This window comes from Accipiter gentilis, chromosome Z (genome assembly GCF_929443795.1).
Source record: "Accipiter gentilis chromosome Z, bAccGen1.1, whole genome shotgun sequence".
NCBI lineage: Eukaryota > Metazoa > Chordata > Aves > Accipitriformes > Accipitridae > Astur > Astur gentilis.
In genome coordinates, this window is record NC_064919.1 from 8,544,093 (window position 1) to 8,563,968 (window position 19,876).

Here is a 19,876-nt window from a genome sequence, read left to right on the forward strand (position 1 = left end):
TGTTGCAAAGCAACCTCTGATTATCCAGAGTCCTGTGCAACCTGGAAGTGCCATGGAGTTCTTCCTAAGATGGTCTGAATGGCTGGCGAACATGGGACTTGGGATCCGAGAAGGGTGGGCTTGCCACCAGCTGATCAGTTGGGCTTGTTGAGCAGCACACAGGAGACTGTAGAAACACAGACAAATCCATATCTCATTTCTGTGAGGTGTTTTCTTTGCCACAACTGACTTGCTTCTGTGGTTTTGCCAAATTGTTTTGATTCCTGCAAAACACCAAACTTGGACTTCTTTGTTTAGGCAGTGCTGTTGACAATCTGTGGGGCTTTTCATGTCACTGTGATAAGCAAAATGTGTGCCACAGTCTGTAATACATTGCCTTTACCAGCTTTGCAGCATGGGAGATGTTTCGAAGTAGGAGGTGTTATCTTGTGATAGTTCCAAGTGGACACTGCCAGCTGGCAGGTGGCAGCAATTTGTATACCATATTTTTCAGTCTCTGTCTTCTCAGAAGACCACTTGACTCCTTTTCTATGCATGTTTTTCCTTTCAGATGTTTTTCTTTTTGCCCTTTTTCTATTAAAAAATTACAAAAGCCTGAAAGCAAAGCACCTCTCTGTTTACCAGTCAGTGTTATAAGCTCAAAATCAATAAGGAATCTTGTGTAAGCCAGTTTCAAGATAGGAAGATGCTATTAAGAAAACCAGTAGCAAGATAATTTAGCTGGGAAAACTGAGTTTTAACCTAGTTGCAGAGCATGTTTTCCAAACTATTGAGAGAGGTCTGTTAAGGTTTGGTTTCTGAAATATGGTTAGTGACTGGCAGATTACTTTAAGATCATGTAGATTCAGAGATATTTTGGGGCAAGAAAAGATTGTTACAATCTTTTAGTCTGATCTCCTGCATGTCACAGGCTATGAAACTTCACTTACTGATTCTTGCATCTAGTCAATAAGCTGCTTGAGTAAGACGATATATAAATTGTAAGGAATTCCAGTGATAGCATATCTTCCAGTTCCATGTGTAGGTTGTTCCAGTGGTTAATAACTTACAGTAAACACTGCTGTGCCAAATAAATGACAGACAGCACTTATGCTGGAAAAAGCAAGCTTGAACAATCAGACTGAAACATCAAGTGTTATTTTCAAGCCTCTGCTAAAACTGTATTATTATCCATGTGAAACTTCCTGTCTGCATCCACTGGGACTGCCACAATCTCAGTTTCTTTCTTAACCCTAAATCATAGAATCATAGAATCATTTAGGTTGGAAAAGACCTTCAAGATCATCGAGTCCAACCGTTAACTATGCCCACTAAACCATGTCCTGAAGTACCCTGTCCACTCGCTTTTTTAATACCTGCAGGGATGGTGACTCAACCACTTCCCTGGGCAGCCCATTCCAATGTTTGACAACCCTCTCAGTAAAAAAAAATTTCCTAATATCTAACCTAAATCTCCCTTGCCTCAACTTGAGGCAATTTCCTCTTGTCCTGTCTCCAGCCACCTGACAGAAGAGTCCAGCACCCACCTCACTACAACCCCCCTTCAGCTAGTTGTAAAGAGCGATGAGGTCTCCGCTCAGCCTCCTCTTCTCCAGACTAAACAGCCCCAGCTCCCTCAGCTGCTCCTCATAAGACTTGTGCTCCAGGCCCCTCACCAACTTGGTTGCCCTCCTCTGAACACGCTCCAGCACCTCCATGTCTTTCCTGTAGTGAGGGGCCCAAAACTGAACACAGGACTCGAGGTGCGGCCTCAGCAGTGCTGAATACAGGGGAACAACCACCTCCCTGCTTGAAACCTGTAATAGAACCAGCACCAAATGTTGTGAAGAAATTACTTCATACAAAGAAACAAAACCCACGCACTTTCAGGATGACATTTTAAACAGCATGATGTTATTTCTCTCCCTCAGCAAGCCACCAGGTACCTTCCAGTATTACTGGAGTCTGGAACTTTTTCCCCTTTTTGGATATCTTAAAATAGTCTTGATAGTAAGATCTGCCTCTAAGCCATTTAGGCCTTATCTGGTAGAAAATCTTGAGTAGCTTTTTCTAGCTGTTCTTTCACCTAATTGAGGTAGGTATCTGAAATCCAGCAAAATCTCAGGCAGGATGTAGGATGCAAATCACGCTGATGCTGTCAATGGGTGGAGAGTAGCCATTGTTCTGGACATTTCTGCATTATCTGGCATTGTTAATCATTAGATATTCCTTAAAGAAGTGGCAGGGATCCAGGGTAGCACACTACCTTCTTTTTTCTGGAAGGATGTATGCAGTGAACAGTGATAGCAAACCATACTTATGATTGTAGGCTGCCTCAGTTGTTGTGTCCTGTTTATTCCATCAGGAAGTCTTCTTGCTTATATAGCATTTACTTGCAGGCACAAAGTAGACTACTGACAAAGTGTGGATGTCAGCAGTAGGCAGAGGGTTACATTTGTTGCCATATGTGACTGTATGCTTACCTCTAAATTAATGCACTAGGTGGATCAGATTTGCTCTTTGGTAAAGAAAGTGAGAATGAAGCCTATCTTGGACTTTACCCATACAGCTCTTCCTGTCAAATTTAGATGTGTGCTCAAGTCCCTAAATGCTGGTACAGATGCAGCTCCAAGGAAGGCTTTCTGCCAGCTCCAGTTCATGAAACTTAGTGTCTTGGCAAATGTTAGTTTGGTTTACTTGTCACTGTTACAGGCTCACTTTTGTCAGTTTTGCAAATGTGAGCACAAGGGAGTATCCCTTAAGAAACTGTATCTAGCTCAGAACATGACATCATCTTTCTCTAAGCACTGCAGGCCAGCACATGCACATCATACTGGCCTTAAGGTTTTCTGCACTCATGCACAAGGTCTTGATCCTTGTACTTAGGGTATACAGTGGCGTAGACACAGAACAACTAACTACTTAGCCTTCTCTGATAGACACTGATAGCAGCATCTCCAGTCAAACAATTCTCTTCAGTGTCCACGAAGTGGTTTCTTGGGGAGAGGCTGAAAGAACAAATAGGAATCAGGTAGTAGTGCTGATCGGTGCTCTGCCTGAAAGCAGTCATACTATAGGAAAGGAGACTGTCAAAAACATTAGACTGAACTGTATTTTGGGATGAAATATTCTAATAAGTAGGTTTTGCAAAGCAGCATGTGCTTCTCTGTATGCACAGGATTTGTTCCCTTTTCCCTGGAACTAGAATGACCCCAAGCTGATTGACAGTTTTTGAAGGTAGAAAGTGGCACTGTGAGCTCTTTGACGTAGACCCACAAGACTTGTAGGCCTATAGTAATAATCTAGCCTTGCCAATGTTCACTTAGCAGAGACATGTTTTAACAGCTGCACCTCCTACCTTGTTTTGTGATTTTTCAAATCTCAAAGACTCCTAAGACAACATGATTTCTCTTATATGCCTTAGAACAATATTGATCCATGCATCCTGTAGCTGGTTTCTAAAGCTCTTAGGCCTTTTGTTTTATGCCAAACTTTACTTCAGCAAGTTGCTTGCTGGATTATGTTGGGGTTTTTTTCCTATTTCAAAACATGAAAATACAAAAACATACAAAATCTGTGTTGTTGCAAAATGCTTCGTTAACTAAAATATTGTGTAATATTTTATATAGAAAAAAACCAACAGAGATGATGAAGGTTATGAATTTTGTATCACTTAGAAATGAAAATCTGTTAAACCTTTCTAGGATTTGAGAAGCAATTTAGCACATCAGATTAAAATTTGGGAATAAAGTCCACTAATTCTAAGCACTCTCTTCTACCCATCTTCTTCCATTATACAGGGTTTATGGAACATGCAAGCCCTTCTTTTGCAAGCATTGTATATACATTGTTACATGCAGGTTATTAGTTTTGCATTCTCTATGTTAGAATTTAGGCCTATGACTAGAAATAGACCCAAAATAATCAAGACAATATACTGCAAATGTGGGATAAGAGAGTCAAAACTATGCTTTGAAATAGTTTTTCAATATATCATTAACTCCGGGTGCTGTGCTTCACAGTAAATAATAGAGAAGGAAAAAATGTTGAGTCATTTTAGGGGAAGGGGGTATGGGCCAATGTGTGACTGATTTGCATGGAGTAAGGGACCTGAGGTAGTTGAACTCTACTAATTACTAATAGAAGACAAGCTACTGGACTGCATAGGTTGGAGAGGTGGATCAAGGATCCCTCTTAAAGCTTGGAAAGTGCTTTTGTAAAAATCTGGTCTCCTTTGGATGTCTCCAGATAAGCTCCCCAAAGCTGCAATTTGCAGGATTGCTGGATATGTTCCAAAATCCAGATGGCAGGGAGGGCAGTTGCTTGGTTTGTCTTATTTTGATGAAGTCTCACACATACTGCAGGGATGCTTGTCTCATCTAGTGTGGCCTCACTCCAGCTTGCTCCTGCTCACCAGTGCCACATCCAATGGATTCTACTCTGTAGTTTCAAATTTCTGGAAAGATTTAGGTAACCATCACCTTTAGATACTTTACCTAAACATACCTTAATAAAGTTTCTTCCTTTCCTTCCTAATAAATTGTATGTTACCTTTCCTTGCTCTCCCATATTTATGCTGTATTTCTGTAACTCGACCTGGCTCAAGGGCCAGGTAATGAAAATGGCAGAATTCTGGACTGGTACCAACATGCCCAGGTCTAAAAAGTCCAGTCTCCTGTCAACAATCACTATGCCAAATTCACAAAAAGAATTGCTTGACGTCCTCAAGTTGCCCCATTAGCTTTTGGAGTTAGTGAACTGAGCCCTGTAGGAGAAGACTTTCTATAGAAAGGCTGAGAAGAGACTTTTACCTTCATTCCTAAGTGGATCTGCTGTTGTTTATGAAAGTGATGACATCTACGTGGTCCTGACAGAAGAAAATACAGTAAAATAACTCAGTTTTTTCCAAGGCGCCTGTAGAGTGAAGGGTATTTAGATACTATGTATGGATAGTGTTAGAAAGAGGTCATAGTGGCCTCTAGCTCATTCAGTTCCACTTGCAAGCTAATTCAGCTATCCCTAACCAGATGTAATTAAAACTGTGTGATGTTACTATGCTATCAGTGTACTTTATTTTACATTGTGCTGCATTTTAGTGTAAAACTAGTCTTGAATACTTATCTGCCTTTCATCTGTCAGATAAAGTTTCATAGGTACTCCTGAGAAGATCTGCTTAAGTCCTAAACGTGTAACATTTATAAGTTAAATTTATAGTAATCATTCTTTGTTTTTAATATGTTGTTCACTTTTTTCAGATAAAAATATGGACTCATGAGGAGGGTGATGTGTTGTCACTCAAAGTTGAAATGCAAGTGCAGATACCATCACATCTAGCTTTCTCCCTTTTGTCTGACTTCACATTCCGCCAACAATGGGACAAACATTTCTTGTAAGAACTTACCTTTTGTTAAGACTGTTTGAATCCACTGACAACTAACCTTTTATGATACAAATATTTTTTGAGATGTTGACACTTTTCTACCTAATTAAGAAGAAATTGCTGTAAGAAGTTGACATTAAAGATTCATTAGTCACAGTATGGATTGAGTTTTTTACCTTAAAAATAAAATCTAATTTCTCCTTAGTCTGATTTTAAAATACAGTTGCTCTTGACTGTCAGAAGAGAGAGCTGGGACAGAGGTTACCCTTTTCTAAAATTAACACAATTCCATGCCTAGATGTGTGTATGTTAAAAGGTTTAACTTTAGTAAGTGGCATATAAGCTGAGGTGGGTATATTGTGCATGCTCTCTGTAAGAAGTAAGGCAAACCTGTGGACTCCTTCATGTCTCTGTTTTTTAGGACACTGATGCTCAGCTTCATCATACAGTCAAAGTGAGAAATCAGGAAATGGCATTCTTCAAAATGCATATATTAAGAAAAATAACCTCTTATAGAGTGTATCTGAATTGGAATGGGTTTCAGAATAGCTGTAAAAGGTGTTTGAAGTTTTTTTTATTTACCTTGCATAGAATAATGATTAGAGACAATTGAGTTGATATGATACTAATTTGATTTGGTGAATATTCTCTTAAAGGAGAAGCTTTTTTCAATTAGTCGTTCTATCCTGAAAGATCTTTATCAGAGGGTGAAAGGGAAAGCTTAGGGATATTTGAAAATTTACACTCTCTGCTGAATTTATGGCTTGTAACAAATGACATCTGAAGAAATACTATGTTGATTTTCTATTTCTACAGCCCAAAATCTCAGCTTTCTTATGACTACCATGAAGCCTGATGGACTGGTCAAAATGGAATACCGGTTTAGCAGTGCTTATTGCTAAGGCAGTAGAAACTGAAATTAAATAAATCAATTACTGTTAGTGTATAGGAAAATTCTGACTTTTTTTTGTAGTGAAAACTTAGAGATAGTGATCGGTACTTCCAAGACAGTTAAAGAGTGTGTCCTATCCAGGTGGTCCCATCTGAACAGAGTAGAACACAACTTTGAATAAAATTTTACAAATGTTTCCTGAGTGTCTTTCCTGTGGTGTGTCAGATGGACAATGTTTGGTCATTCAGCAAGTATTACAGCTTGCAAGCTGTCATTCCAAACAGGAATCGACAGTATGCAAAAGATATGCTTTTAAGACATTGCTCCAGCACCTTGCAGGACTTTTTAAAAATTCTGTGGGACAGAGAGGTAGTGTCAGATGAGGTGTTGCAGAAAACCTTGATTTTTCACTCTGTGTTCCTCTCTCTTCCTTGCTGCCTGAACATGAAGATTGTAGGCTTGATGTTAGGATGGAATATATGTTTGTACTGTGTTTTTCATAAACGTTGCTGTTGCATACATCAGGGTCTGCATATGTGTGTTAAATGTATTTGCAGAACTTGTGAGGTCCTACAGGCTGTGAATGAAGATGACAAAATATATTACGTTACGTCTCCACCCATGACTGACCATAAACCCAGAGACTTTGTGATTCTTGTGTCTCAAAGGCAACCCTGTAAGCCAAGGTGAGTATGCAATTTCAAGTTTAACTGTGACCACTTTGGAGCTGCAGTTTTGATTACTGTTGACTTTTATCTGGGCCTGTCATTGGGTGACAGAGATGATATTCTATTTTTTAAGAAATTAGATTATACCCGATTTAAAATAGAAGTGTTGATGCCTGAGTTTGCACAGCCAGATTTGTTTTGCAATGTGAAGGTGCAATTAAGTAAATTCAGAGCATGAAGAATTTGTAGCGTAGTCCAGTATTGCTTCTTTGATAGTGACTCTTCAGGAGTGGTCTGTCGTGAGGGAATATAGGCCAGAGTTCCAAACAGGCAATTTGGAAAAAAATATGTCCCAGAGGGCCTGTCAATATGCTGAAGGGTATAACTGGGAGTTGTCTGTTTGTTCATTTTAAGTGACTTTTTGTAATCCCATTTAATGTAAATCTGGAGATAGTTTTATTGAAGGGAGTGCTTGGCCTTTCTTGAAACCTCAGTGTGACAGATTTATTCTATCTGTAAATTTTGCTGCTGAATTTGGTTTAAAAAGTCCCTTGATCAGTTTAACATACATTGATTTTTTTTTTTTCATTAGATTTCCTTTTGTTCTTGCATAATGAAACATGGATAAATGGGACCATTTGGCATATCTTATCATTCTTTATTCTCAATTTCTTTTCTTATATTTGGTAATTCTTCATGTTAACAGAACATTGCTTCTAAAAGGCAGTATTCTGTACTGTGCTTGCTTTTTTCTCCCCACATCTGGGAATTGAATCATGTCTACCTTTGCTGGGGCACACTGTAAAACCTCTTAGTAAGGGTTGCTCCTGGGCCCTATTTCTGTAAACATGGGTCATGGAGAGCAGGATAAATTAAAAAAAGGAGGTGGTGTATGTGGGTGATTGTTCTGTGGCTTTCCACAGAAGTTGTCTTGAGTGGAGTCTGTGACAAAGCCTTAATGAGACTCATGAGAGCTGAATCTTTTATCATGTATCTTTAAACATACAAGAGCTTGTTTGCCTTCATGTGAAAATGACATCTTTGGTATTGCTGTGTATACTCTGTAGTCGTTTACATGTATCTTTTTTAACATCTTGTTGAAGAAATGTTTGATTCTTCCCCTTGCCCTGCAGTGAACCCTACATAGTAGCTGTAAAGTCAGTTACCCTCATGTCTATGCCACCTTCTTCAGAATACTGCAGAAGTGAAATCCTTTGTGCCGGATTCCAGATCTATGGTGACAGCAACAGCTCCTGTACAGTGAGTAGTTCTGCAGACCTCAGCTGTGTCTCCTTTCCTGTAGTATTACATGCGCCTGTAATCTCATTTGAGCTGACACTCTAGAACAGTAACAGCAATACAACAAAAAAGTCAGTTTCCCCAGAGTTCAGTGTGGTTATTAAGACATTCTTTACTCCACGAAGTGGAATCTATCTTGCCCAAGTTTGGCCAATCTGAATGTTAGGAATGAAATCTAAACTAAGCACTGAAGATGGCCAGGCACCTCCAGAGAGTCATTAATTCAATTCTGAAATATACTTCTAGAAGGTGTGCATTAAACTGGTCTCTGCTGGTGTCCATCTCTCTTCACTGACTACAGAGGAAGTCCAAGGAATTAGTTCAGATTAAAAGCTTAACTTTAACTTTCATATGTCAGAAATTATGCAATCTGAATCCCATCTCTGGACCAATGACAATGTTCCTCTTTCTTTTGTTATTTTCCATGGGAAGGATATAATTAAGAAAATATATTTCTGAAAACATTCAGCAACTCTTGGTGGCTGGGATTCTTTTTTCAGGCAACAGCTTTATTCATAAAGCACATATATTTAATAGGTTACACGTGATGTTTCTTGCTGCACTGCTGTGTACTTTTACCTACAGCTGCTTGAAGACCTGGCAGTAGTGAGGACACTGAGATCACTAAAGTACTTTAAAAAAGGCATGCTCTTTTTGCTAATTATTACCTTCAGTTTCAGAAACTCTATGTGGTCTATATGCATCCATGAAAACTTTGATACTCATCTAGGCTCTGCAAAAAATAGCTAACTATTGCAATCTGTAAGCTTTTTTGTTTCATTTATTTTTGTTTAAACAGGTGTGTTACTTCAATCAAGTGTCATCAGGTGTTATGCCTTACTTAGCTGCAAATCTTACTGGCTCATCAAAATCCATTGAAGACACTGCTTTGGAATGTATAAAGTTCTTGGAGCTGAAAGGCAGCAAGTACTGAAGTTAAAAATGGATTTCTGAAGAGAACTCTAAAGGTTATCAAGCAGTACTGATTTAAATTCCTGCATGTGTTGTTGATCATTTTTCTACAGGTTAGTTACTTTGGATCATGTAGCCAATATTGGGCTTGAGCTTGAGAATATCTAGTACAAGCATTTTCTATCAAATTTAGATTAGGCCTTCGGCTCTAAATTCAATTTTTAATCTTAAAAAGATGAAGGGACATATTCTGCTCTTGATTGCATTAGTGAATTTTGTATAAACGGGGGCAGAACTGGGCCCAGTAAAACTGTAGCTCATAAGACTATTTCACTATTTTAATGTTATATCGAACGTAATGGTATCCAGTCAGTTTTAAATCAGTAAATACCACCCTGTGTAATTTGCAGAGAAGTGGTGCTACTAAGTAGTTTATCCAGTGCTCTGACCTGGTTGTGAGGGTATGCGCACCCATTATAAATTGATTACACCCCATGTAAGTTAGTGTTTGTTAATGTTTGTATTTTACCTGTTAATACTTGTAGTTTATCTGTGACTTCCTATAAATTATTGTTTCTGAGGTTACAAATCCATTGTAAATTTTATTACGGTATCCCTGGAATGGCTTCAGATGTTGTTCCAGAAAGACTGCTTTGTAGTGGTGGTGGGGACTGTTGGCCTCTTACAGAAGTGCCCTGAACTCCTGCTGGCAAGTTCTATGCAAGACTGTTCTGCTAGCATTGAATAAATGCAGAACAGTAAGACTCTTGGATCCACTCCCTCACAGATGAAAAGGGAGAATGGTTTCAGAGGTTTTATTGTGGTGTGTCTACTTTGTTTTCTGCTCTTATGTTTGCTCAAAAGAGCCTTGTTCAGAAAAACGAGTATGATCATCAGCAGTTAGATTGTAACACGAATGCAGGGTTGTTAAGCGGATCAAAGCATGTGAACTGTAGCAGTGCCATTTTATCTTACTGCAGTCTGGTAATTGGTAGAGCAAGAGCTCTAGGAGTCTGGTCCAGTTCTCACTTAAACACATCTTCAATTTAACCTATAACCAGATCAAAGCTTTCATCAGTGATTTATAGGTTATAGCATGCCTGCACATTTTGCATATGGCATTTCTACCGAGCACAGCAGAAGAGACACCAGCTGGAGCCCTGGAAGCTCTTTGGGTATACTAGCACTGTGAATCACCTTCCCTCTCAACAAGACTAGTTTAGCTTGGGTACAGCCTTGAACCAAAGCATTAGTGACATCAGCTGCTGTCTTCTATGTCTAGCAAAGGCTGGCCACTGTATGCTGTACAATACAGGCATACCTTTGCCCTAGTAATGAAAAAAGTAAAGCAGGTCCTGGTCTGTGGCTCTGGAGGAGAGACTAGATCCAGATTCTGATTTTGGATCATCATTTTTATCATGAGAAGGCGCAATACCTCAGTCTAGGGAGTGAGGATGGCAGTCTCAGGTCAGCCCCCTCCAGTGTGTGAAAACTGCAGAGACCCTGCTCGTCTCCTCCTGGCTCAGGAGGCAACAGAAGGGTCTGGGCCCCCTCCATGGGCCAGGAGCTCAGCTCTCTGACTCCTGCCCACACTTGCTGTGTGCAGATAATGGCAGACAAGCTCTTGAGGGGGCAGATATGTCTCTGTGGTCTCGATTTTTAGTGAACAGAGACACCTAATGTTCAGCTCTGAATACACGTGTGACACATCAAGGAGAAAGAGACCAAATACTGCCCGCACCAAGCATTTTTTACCAGCTATTTGGGAGGCTTCCTGTACAGCACCGTTTATAACCAGACTTTAGAGCCACAGACACACTGAGCTCAGCTGTGAGGCTACTGCAAGGGCTAGCTGGAGAGCATGCTTTGGCATTTTTGAAATATTAGCATTCTGCCAAGCTCATGCCTACACGAGAGGTTCTGCCTTCTGCCCCCAACACTAAGACCTTGGCCATTGTAGCGCAAAGCACTGCAAAGCCAGGCCATATTCCGGATGCAGCCACCACACGCTGTTGGGGGTGTAGGGAGAGAGAGTCTTTTTGACGTAGACCGAGGACTGTATTTTACCAACCTCTGTGCAATTTCTAAGACAAGGAGATTCAGGTTTCTGGCACACAAACTTTGCTTAAAGTCTAATTATTTCCCTAACTTTAAAATTTATTTGTGGGCGTGATGCATCTTTACATGAAGTACCTTTTACAGCTGCTTTTCAAATCACTTTCTTCAACTACACATACCTTTGTGAAATCATCTAAAAAGAGATTAGTGGGTGCATTTAACAAGTAGTTTTGTCCAACAGTTACTGAAGATGCTAACCTGTGCAGCTGTTTTAGAATGTAGTGCAAGTATTTCAGTGCCTCGTTTTCCTCAGCAGTCACTGAAGCAGAGGACAAGAGGGAGAGGTACATGCTTCCAGCTCATGTACGATTACCTGAAAACAGCTGCTGCCTTTATACTGAAATTCTCAGAGAGACCATACCCTGCGATTTTCTAAGTCTGAAGAAGTCCACTATTTCTTCTCAGAGGACAAGAGCAGTAGTCAGGTGTAGGAACCCAAGAAGTATTTTTATAGTGCAACATGCATCAAAGCAACAGGTATGAAACTCAAGTGATCCAGGGATGGTTGTTAGGCGCACTGACCTCCAGAGGAACACTACAAGGAGGACTGCATCACTGCGCTGAAGAGAAGGCTGGGCTCAGAAGGTGGGCAAGCTGGATACTAGCATACCCTGCTTTGTGCTCCATCATTTTGAGAACAAATGTTAGTCCACTGTTTCTTGTGGGATTTCTTTTGCCACAACTGCCTTCTCAGTCATCCTTGTTTTAGCAGTCCCTTGTGCCAAGCAGAAGTGACATGATCAGCTGTAGGAAGGGAACAGTGAATTTTCTCTTCCTCCAACTTACATGTCATACACCATTTAACTTAGCAGTCTGTCAAAGGGATGTTTCTGCCTCAAGATTGCAGTAGCACAGCTGGGTGACCATGTCTTACTCAGAGCCTGAGATCCACAGCAGCCATTTCCTCAGGAGGAGAGGCTGCGCTCTGAAACCACAACTGATGCACACACACACACACTGTCTACACCAACCCTATGTTCCTATGGGTAAAAGAACATGCTACAATTTTTAAAGACAGGAAATGATCTAAAAAGATGCTTTCTAAACAATATACTTATTCATGTAACAGAAAGGGAAACACTTTCTAAGCTAGGATAAATGTGTGTTGCAAAACGTCCATATTAAAGTGATACTGCTTTGAGCTTTAATCCAATCGTTAATTAAAACTCTGTAGTTAATCCTTGATTTCATCCATATCCCCTCCTCTTCCACATTTAAATGTGTGCTCACATTATTTTAAATAGAATATACATGCCCTGTCTTAGTCAACCTAATGTGCCTTTGTATCCAGAGTAGAATGAGGGAACCTAAAATAACAGCTCTAACTACTCTGTTCTTTAGCCATGTTTTATTAAAAAGAATTAACATATACAAATATAAAATATATCCACACAGTTAAATTCCTGTATTTGGGGTTTTTTTGCTGTAAGAAAAGTACATTCCAAGGCTACGGTTTCTGTGGCTGGTCCTAAGCACCTCAAAACCCAGTTCTGAGCTCAAGTTTGCTCTCTCGTGTTCCTTCTGTGTTCTCACCAAGGCAACATATGGACCATTAGGACACTTTTACTGGAAGGGTAAACTAATTCTTCAGAAGCAGTAGCTTTACCACTGTGTAGCTTTCCCTTAGGGACTGCTGCTTATTACTGTATAATGCATGCTAAGTTTTTAGAAGGCACATTTAAGACTTCTGGGACACTGAAGTACCGTATTTGTCTGATGGCACCCACAGCTGCAGTAGGGGACTGAGAAGCCCAATGGTGCAGGGACACAGGCTCACATCTAAGCGGAGCGCTGTGCAGACACCCTGCGCGGCACCTGCCCACACGGCCCAGAACCGTGTCAAGACGATGGTTCAGAACGAAGCACGGTGTGTGAGATGAGCTCAAGGTGCGCTCCTCCAGTAACATCGTACTTCCTTGTTCAGCTTAGGTGAGATGATCAGACACAAGTGAAAGCCTACCACCACTGGCTGCATAAGCTGAATTACTACAGTATTGGGAGGGCTGTTGCAGGAGCTCCATTTTGAATAGGTTTTGTAACTTTTTTTAATACATATCAGTTTTTCTATGGCTGCAGTTTTCAGACTGCAGTCTACATTAAAAATAAACCTGCCATTAAGCAGGCATGTGTAATACAAAGCACAGTTTATTCCCAACTCACCAAGGGATACAAACACTGAAGATTTTTGAGCACTTTCCTTGAAAAAAGTAAAGAAACTAAGCAAGCTGCTCACTTGCTCTCCAACTGTTTTCAGGAGTATTCTGTTAGTGAACAAATATTCAATCCAACATGCATAAACAATCACGTTAAGGCATGTACCTATTTTACCTGACCTACCATGATTTGTGGGAATTGCACCCCCCAGTTCTACAGGCTGCAGGGTTTGCCTGATTACTTGGCCACAGGACTGCTCAAGCTGGCACATACAGAGCAAGAAAACAATTATTTCTAAAAGGAGAAGGCAAAACCAAACCAGAACCCAAAAAGACTCTTTAGAAAATACCCACAATCCCTTTCATAGAAATAGAGAAATACTCTTAGTAATATCAGCATGATCGTGTTCATCTCTGGTAAGTACAAGCAGCACTTTTAAGGTAACAATACTGACCACTGAAATCCAGTGGTCATTAACCCCCAGAATAAAATGCACATACCCTGTTTGGCTACTGCAACCAGATCCCTGTTATGAGAAGCAGCCAGTTTCCCTCTTCAGAGGAGGGAATGCTGTATTTCAGCAGAGATATATAAAAATAAGAGATACACACACTGTGTTTCTGGTGTTCCCAACTTTTCAGTAAGCTCGGTGAGTTTGGGAGGCAAACTGGAAAAATGAGGGGCAATGAAAAAAAAAATTATTTAGCAGCAACAGTCTCCTTGATTTTCTGGAACCAGCAATCCACTCTGTAGTCACTACTACAGAGTGAAGCAGTGCAGGCTAACTGTGGTTTAGAGCCAAGAGGCCTTCAAAAAGTAACAACTTTGGGTACTTTCACTTCTGTTTTTTGCAGCTTCGGCCTTTCTGTAATTTCTTCATAATCTGCGCTCATTCCAGTGGCCCATCGCCCAACGGTAACCTGATCTGCAGAGCAAGAGACAAGAGATTAAGGAAAGGCTAAGCATTACCATTATATCAAACTTTTGCATTTGAGGAAGACTTGGCCCGCAAGGGCCTGTCACTAATTCACCAAAGACCTGTCTGTTTAGTTCTAGCTCTGAAGCCCCCTCTCCTTACACAACTTTTTTTTTTTTTTTTTTTTTTTCAAATTGTGTTTTGTAAATCCCCTTTCTTCCCCCATGCAGATTGTCAGGATTCAGAAGTCATTAGTACATGTTTTTTCCTATTTGACTGTCCAAAGAAATATTCAAGGAGTATGCAGATGATATATTAGCTCTCACTTAAGTCCAAATAACTCCTACGATGAAGATTACAGAGTATGTCAAGCATCTCTGGATATAAAGGAAAGACCTTCTCTATTATACAGATGAAAAAACTAAGCCTGAGGAGGCACAACAGAGCAAAATTTACATTTCTCAACTCGCATCCCTGCATATAATCAACATCATCCCTTTGCTGTTTAAATGCTATTTAGGCCAATTCACACCCCCTTCCTAGAGAAAAACACTGTGAACTAACTGTATTTCTTTTCTGAATGACAATCTAATTTTGAAAGCAACAAATCAAATCATACCAAGACTATCGCACGGATAAATCAATGTTTACTTGGATTAACTTCTGTACAGTAAAGCAGGCCAAATAACTCCCCCTGAAGAAATTATAAGCTGTAGTGCCTAAACTTCTTTGCCAGCCATAGCTACCTTCCTGTAGTCAATAGTACTTCGCATGATGCAGACTGATTTCAAAGAATACTACAATTCTTACCAATGGTGCCACAGTTCCAATTAATTCAACTATTTTTAACCAGCAATACTAGTTTTGAAACATCAGTATAAAGACTAAGATGTCCCTTGGGAAATTAAGCAGCAGTTGTCAGTCTTCATTATGGACACAGAACTTCTTAAAAAAAAGGTAAAAAAAATTCCAGTTCTGCTTCACATGTAATTTAGAGCCCTACTGCCAGAGAGCAAAAACACTTGTATTGGACTGCACTAACAACTGAAGACTGCCATTTCCTGGTAACAGCTGGCCCAGTTTGAGCAATGCCGTTCCCTACAAATGTTTCTTTTCTCCTACTGCATCTGTACAGGTTTTTGATTTACAAAAAGTGTTAACCACACAAAGGCAGTTTACCATAGATATGGTGTGCAGAAATCCAACACGGGCTACCTTAACGTTACAGGCTTTCAACTCAGCAGTCATCTGAGTGAGCACTGCCCAAAAATTTGCTATGGCTGATGAGTTTGGGGAAATTTTGAAGTCTTTTAGTATCGGAAACTTCTGTCATACCAGTTAAGACTCAATCTCACTTGGTCTAAACTAGCAAAGCAGCATACATCTAGAATGTTACATATGGTCTTGGATGCAACAATATCGTATATGTAAGATCAGATACAGAAAAAGGCTAAAGTTTAGGCCTGTACTGCCTGCATTAATATTTGTTACATAAGTTCCACAAAAGTGGCATATTACTAACCCAAAAGTTCTGTAACTCATAAAAACGAAGCAGAAAAATGCACAAATGCATCATCACTTCAGCATCAGAATAATTCTTCATATCTAGTTTGATGCTTTTGCCTTCCTTAGCACAGCTTTTTTTGTATATCATGCAATTTTTCCACTCACACAGATACCTTAAGAACATGTAAGCGAGCAGCTTATTAGCTGATGAATCCAGCTGGACAGATCTCCTGTCTCCTCTTCCTCTCCTATCTTGAATAACTTGAACACTTGCCTGCACATGCAGCTTTTACAAGCTGCCAGTACCACCACCCTGCAACTGACACTATATTCAGTTCCACCACTTCACACAGAAATCAAAAAGAAGAAACCAGTTTTGTTCTACAGCTGCTAAGTTGTGAACAGCAGCATAAATAGTGGTTAACAAATACACATTAGCTCATATACCCTTCAGAAACCCACAAGCCAGCTTTTTTTTTTAATGGAAAGTTCAAGTTTTGCATTGCAACTTAATGCCTCCTCCACATACCCCTCAATATGAGCACTCGTTCGCAAAGGAAGATCACCTTTGCTGTTTTTGCACGTTCTCTTCTCAAACCCTTTTTTCCTGACCAAATTCAGGTGAAGCAGTAAATAAAGACTACTCAACTGTGCACTCAAACTCTACTCTCTACACTCCCCTGCATCTCACCTGCATTCTGTTTTTCTGGACAGTCTTTTCTGAAGTGCTCCACAGAGCCACAAAGCCTGCAGCTGCCACCTGTTAAGAGAGAAAGCTGTTACTCATCTGGGGAAAAATAAACCTAAACCCCAAACACAAACAACCCTCCTACACTGTTTTGCTCTTATATGTGTATTGAAAAATCTCGTTCTACTTATCTGTAGTGAGAACCTGTAAATAAGATAAGGAAATGTCCCTATGGGTGGGTCTGCACTCCTTGGCACAGTCATGTAATATTGTGGAGCAGATACGCAGCCAGCTTTGGAAGCCTGCAAAGACATCTTCCTCTATCTCTGATGGACAGACAGAGCTGTTGGTAATCACACTGCTCTGTAAAGCATCACATACCACAAATTCCCATCACCACATGCTGAATACTTCTGATTTGTTGGAAGCTCTCTTTTTGAGAAACAAGCTGAATTCTGCTGAAATTCATATGCAAAGGAACTTCTGAAATTAACAGGCACTCTTGAGAGGCAGGCAATCCAACCGCAGGTACTGAGATGTGAACTATAAATTCTACTCATCATCCAAACACTGAAAGTGATTTTTCTTCCACTTTAACTGTGCTGTAAGATCATCCTTTTGAGTTGGCCAGACCTCAAGTTTGTACTGGGAAACAGAATGCTACTTGTTAGTGCCAACAGAGGTATCAGGCAGAGCAGAATCTGAGTGAAATCTTCAAACTTAGATCACATTTCTTGTTGAAGTCACTTAAACTGAAAATATCCTCTTTCCAGTGAAAGCCCTTGTTTTGTGGGAACACCTCCCAAAGTCTTAAGTTACAGCGTGAGAGTATGTTTTTACCACATACTTTGGTACATGTACATTTAAACACACACTGACTACATACATAAAGCCTATTATGATTTTGTTTCTTTGTATGCCTCTTGCTACTGCAAGCACAAGCAAGTTCTCACACTTTGCATCTCATCTCATTTAACACCGAGTTTACAATTAAAACAGAAATCCCTAGCTAATCAATATTAACACTGAATTCCCCAGAACTAGTCTGCTTTTACCAAGAGTAAAAGATGTTCAGACATTCCTTTCAGCCAGATGTTTATTCACTTGCAATGTTACTCTGTTCTCTATCAGTAAGTATGAAAAATGTGTTTTGGTTTTAGTACACTTACCTTCAGCGTACAATCCCTTGGGATTATCTGGACATGACCTTGACAGATGCCCCATCTCACCACACATGAAACATTTTGCATATGGAAATGCCCCTGCAAAATCCCACACAGTTTATGATCCAAGTTAAAAACTTTGTAAAGTCACAGACAACTGTGAATATACTATAATGACAATATTTTACTATACTATTATACTGTCATCACTATACTGTCTCTTACACCGTTAGGTTCATTGTTAAAATATTATATTCCTTTAAACATATCAACCTATCTCCTCAGAACAGTTAAATTACTAAGACACAAATCTTGTATTTCAGTAGTCAGAAAACTCATAGACCAAAGCATCTCGAAAAACACAAATTTCTGAGACATACCAACTGCTGGATCTATTTTTGCTTTGCATTTGCTGATGTCATGTTCTGTGGATCCGCACCGGTAGCAGATTCCTGTACCCATATCTTGACTTTCCAGTACGGCAGGACAATCAGCAACACCGTGGCCAGGTTCTCTACAGTGAAAACACACCTTTGAAAATAAAAATTAAGTTATATGCATTTTCAAAGACAGTTCACATGGAAAAAACAGCACTTACAGGTGACGTTACTAAAGAGTTCACTTACTCCTACTATTTGATTATCACCTAGAGCCAGTAGACTTTTACTAGACCACTGTTTCTCTTGGCTGAAACCTGGAGGGTACTATCAGAGACCTATCTCTAGTGTTGAGATTTGAGGTTACTCTAACATAAAAAGACAAGCATCTGTGAATGGCACTTGAAGACCTGAAAATCCCAGTCTAATAAGGCCTTCTGGCTTTTTAGAAGGCAAACATATCAAGGGATTTTCTCCTCGGGGGGGGGGGGGGGGGGGGGAAGAGCTAGACAGAAGAGACACTGTAGCCTGTCACAAAATAACTGTCAGTGGTCTATGCCATTCAACCATATTATTATGGGTACTTTTCTCCTTTTTTCAACAACGGACCATACGGGGTATTCGGTCATTGACAACTGAGTGTCCTGGATGAATGGTGATACTTGATTTTGATTACAGCACAGTTCCCCGAGCTCTTTAAGTACTACTGCAGTAAGTGCTTAGGTAAATACAGGCAATGTTGCTCTAGTCCTGTAATTTACTCATGAAGAATGTCTCTCAGATTAATCAGCAGTAACTCTCTTTGCTATGTTCCCAGATTACATTCAGCGTAAGTTCATGGTGAATGCCTAAATTTGTGCTGAGATAACTGCTTTTAGACAGTCTTGAGTCTGCCGGAGATCACACTCCAATTCTCAAGCAGAAGACGCTGCAGAAAGAGGCCCAAAACAGCAGGAACGTTGTACTGATGAGTTACACCTAGAAATGCACTGAAATAGTTTCAGCAGGAGACAAGAAGGGCTGGGAATTCATCAAAGGGTAGCAAGACCAGTGCTGAACCGGAAAAGCCACGCTACAGGCTAAGACTTTAGCTGAAATCCATCGTTTGTGTCAAAGTTGAGGTACTTAAGCCTGCTTTACCGACTCGAAGCGTCACTTCGCACACGCTACGCTCCTAGCGGGTCAGGCGCTCGGCCTCCTCACCGAACCACCTCGGCAGCATCGGCACAGAACGAGGAACCCGCCTTTTCCGCGCAGAGCTCTCCCCAAGTTTCCAACGAGCTGCCACGGAGAGCCGAACACCCGCGACTCAAGGCGAAACTCACCGTGGCATTCTTCTTCATTTCTTGCCTCCTCAGCCTCCTCCCCTCCCGCCGCTTGTCCTTCTTCAAGGCCACCGCTACCTGCTTCTGCAGCTCGGCGCCGTCTGCCTCGGCCGCCTCGTCGCCCCGCGAGCTCCGCTTCAGGAACGCCGCAAACCCGTTCACGTCTTCGTTCCGATACTCCTTTTTCCTCCTGTTCTTCGCCTTCCCCGGCTCCCTCCTCGGGGAGAGCGGGCCCGGGCGGCCCTCCCGCCCCTGGGGGCCGCTCACCATCTCCTCCCAGGGGGTTGCATCCAGCGCCTTTTCGCCGGGAGGGCCGGTTCGGCGAGCCCACCGGGTCATGGCAGGGCGGGCAGCGGCCGCGGCACCTCCCGAGCGCAGCGCAGACCCCGCTCCCGCAGCGAGCCGCGACCCGCCCCGACGCCGTTCGCACCTGGGAGGCGCCCCCGGCCCTCACCGCCCGCCTCCCCGGGGCTGGCCCGGCCCAACCCCCGCGGCCCGT

The 19,876-nt window shown here is 41.1% G+C and overlaps 2 protein-coding genes across 3 annotated transcripts in view; one reads left to right on the forward strand and one right to left on the reverse strand.

The window, feature by feature from the left end:
* ACOT12 (acyl-CoA thioesterase 12) overlaps positions 1–10,085 on the forward strand; it is a 33,688-nt gene extending 23,603 nt beyond the window's left edge. For both annotated transcript variants that reach the window (XM_049796410.1, XM_049796409.1), the window contains 4 exons: positions 5,235–5,368; positions 6,809–6,937; positions 8,053–8,179; positions 9,018–10,085. In XM_049796410.1, the coding sequence (XP_049652367.1) occupies positions 5,235–5,368; positions 6,809–6,937; positions 8,053–8,179; positions 9,018–9,152 (525 nt within the window). In that variant the 3' untranslated portion in view covers positions 9,153–10,085. The remainder of the gene's footprint in view (positions 1–5,234; positions 5,369–6,808; positions 6,938–8,052; positions 8,180–9,017) is intronic.
* A 384-nt stretch (positions 10,086–10,469) lies between these two features.
* Positions 10,470–19,876, reverse strand: ZCCHC9 (zinc finger CCHC-type containing 9). The gene is made up of 5 exons (XM_049796420.1): positions 19,378–19,876; positions 18,056–18,206; positions 17,682–17,774; positions 16,516–16,584; positions 10,470–14,327 (listed from the first exon to the last, which is right to left on the reverse strand). The coding sequence occupies exons 1-5, from the start codon at positions 19,714–19,716 to the stop codon at positions 14,212–14,214; spliced, it is 768 nt and encodes a 255-aa protein (XP_049652377.1). The 5' UTR covers positions 19,717–19,876; the 3' UTR covers positions 10,470–14,211.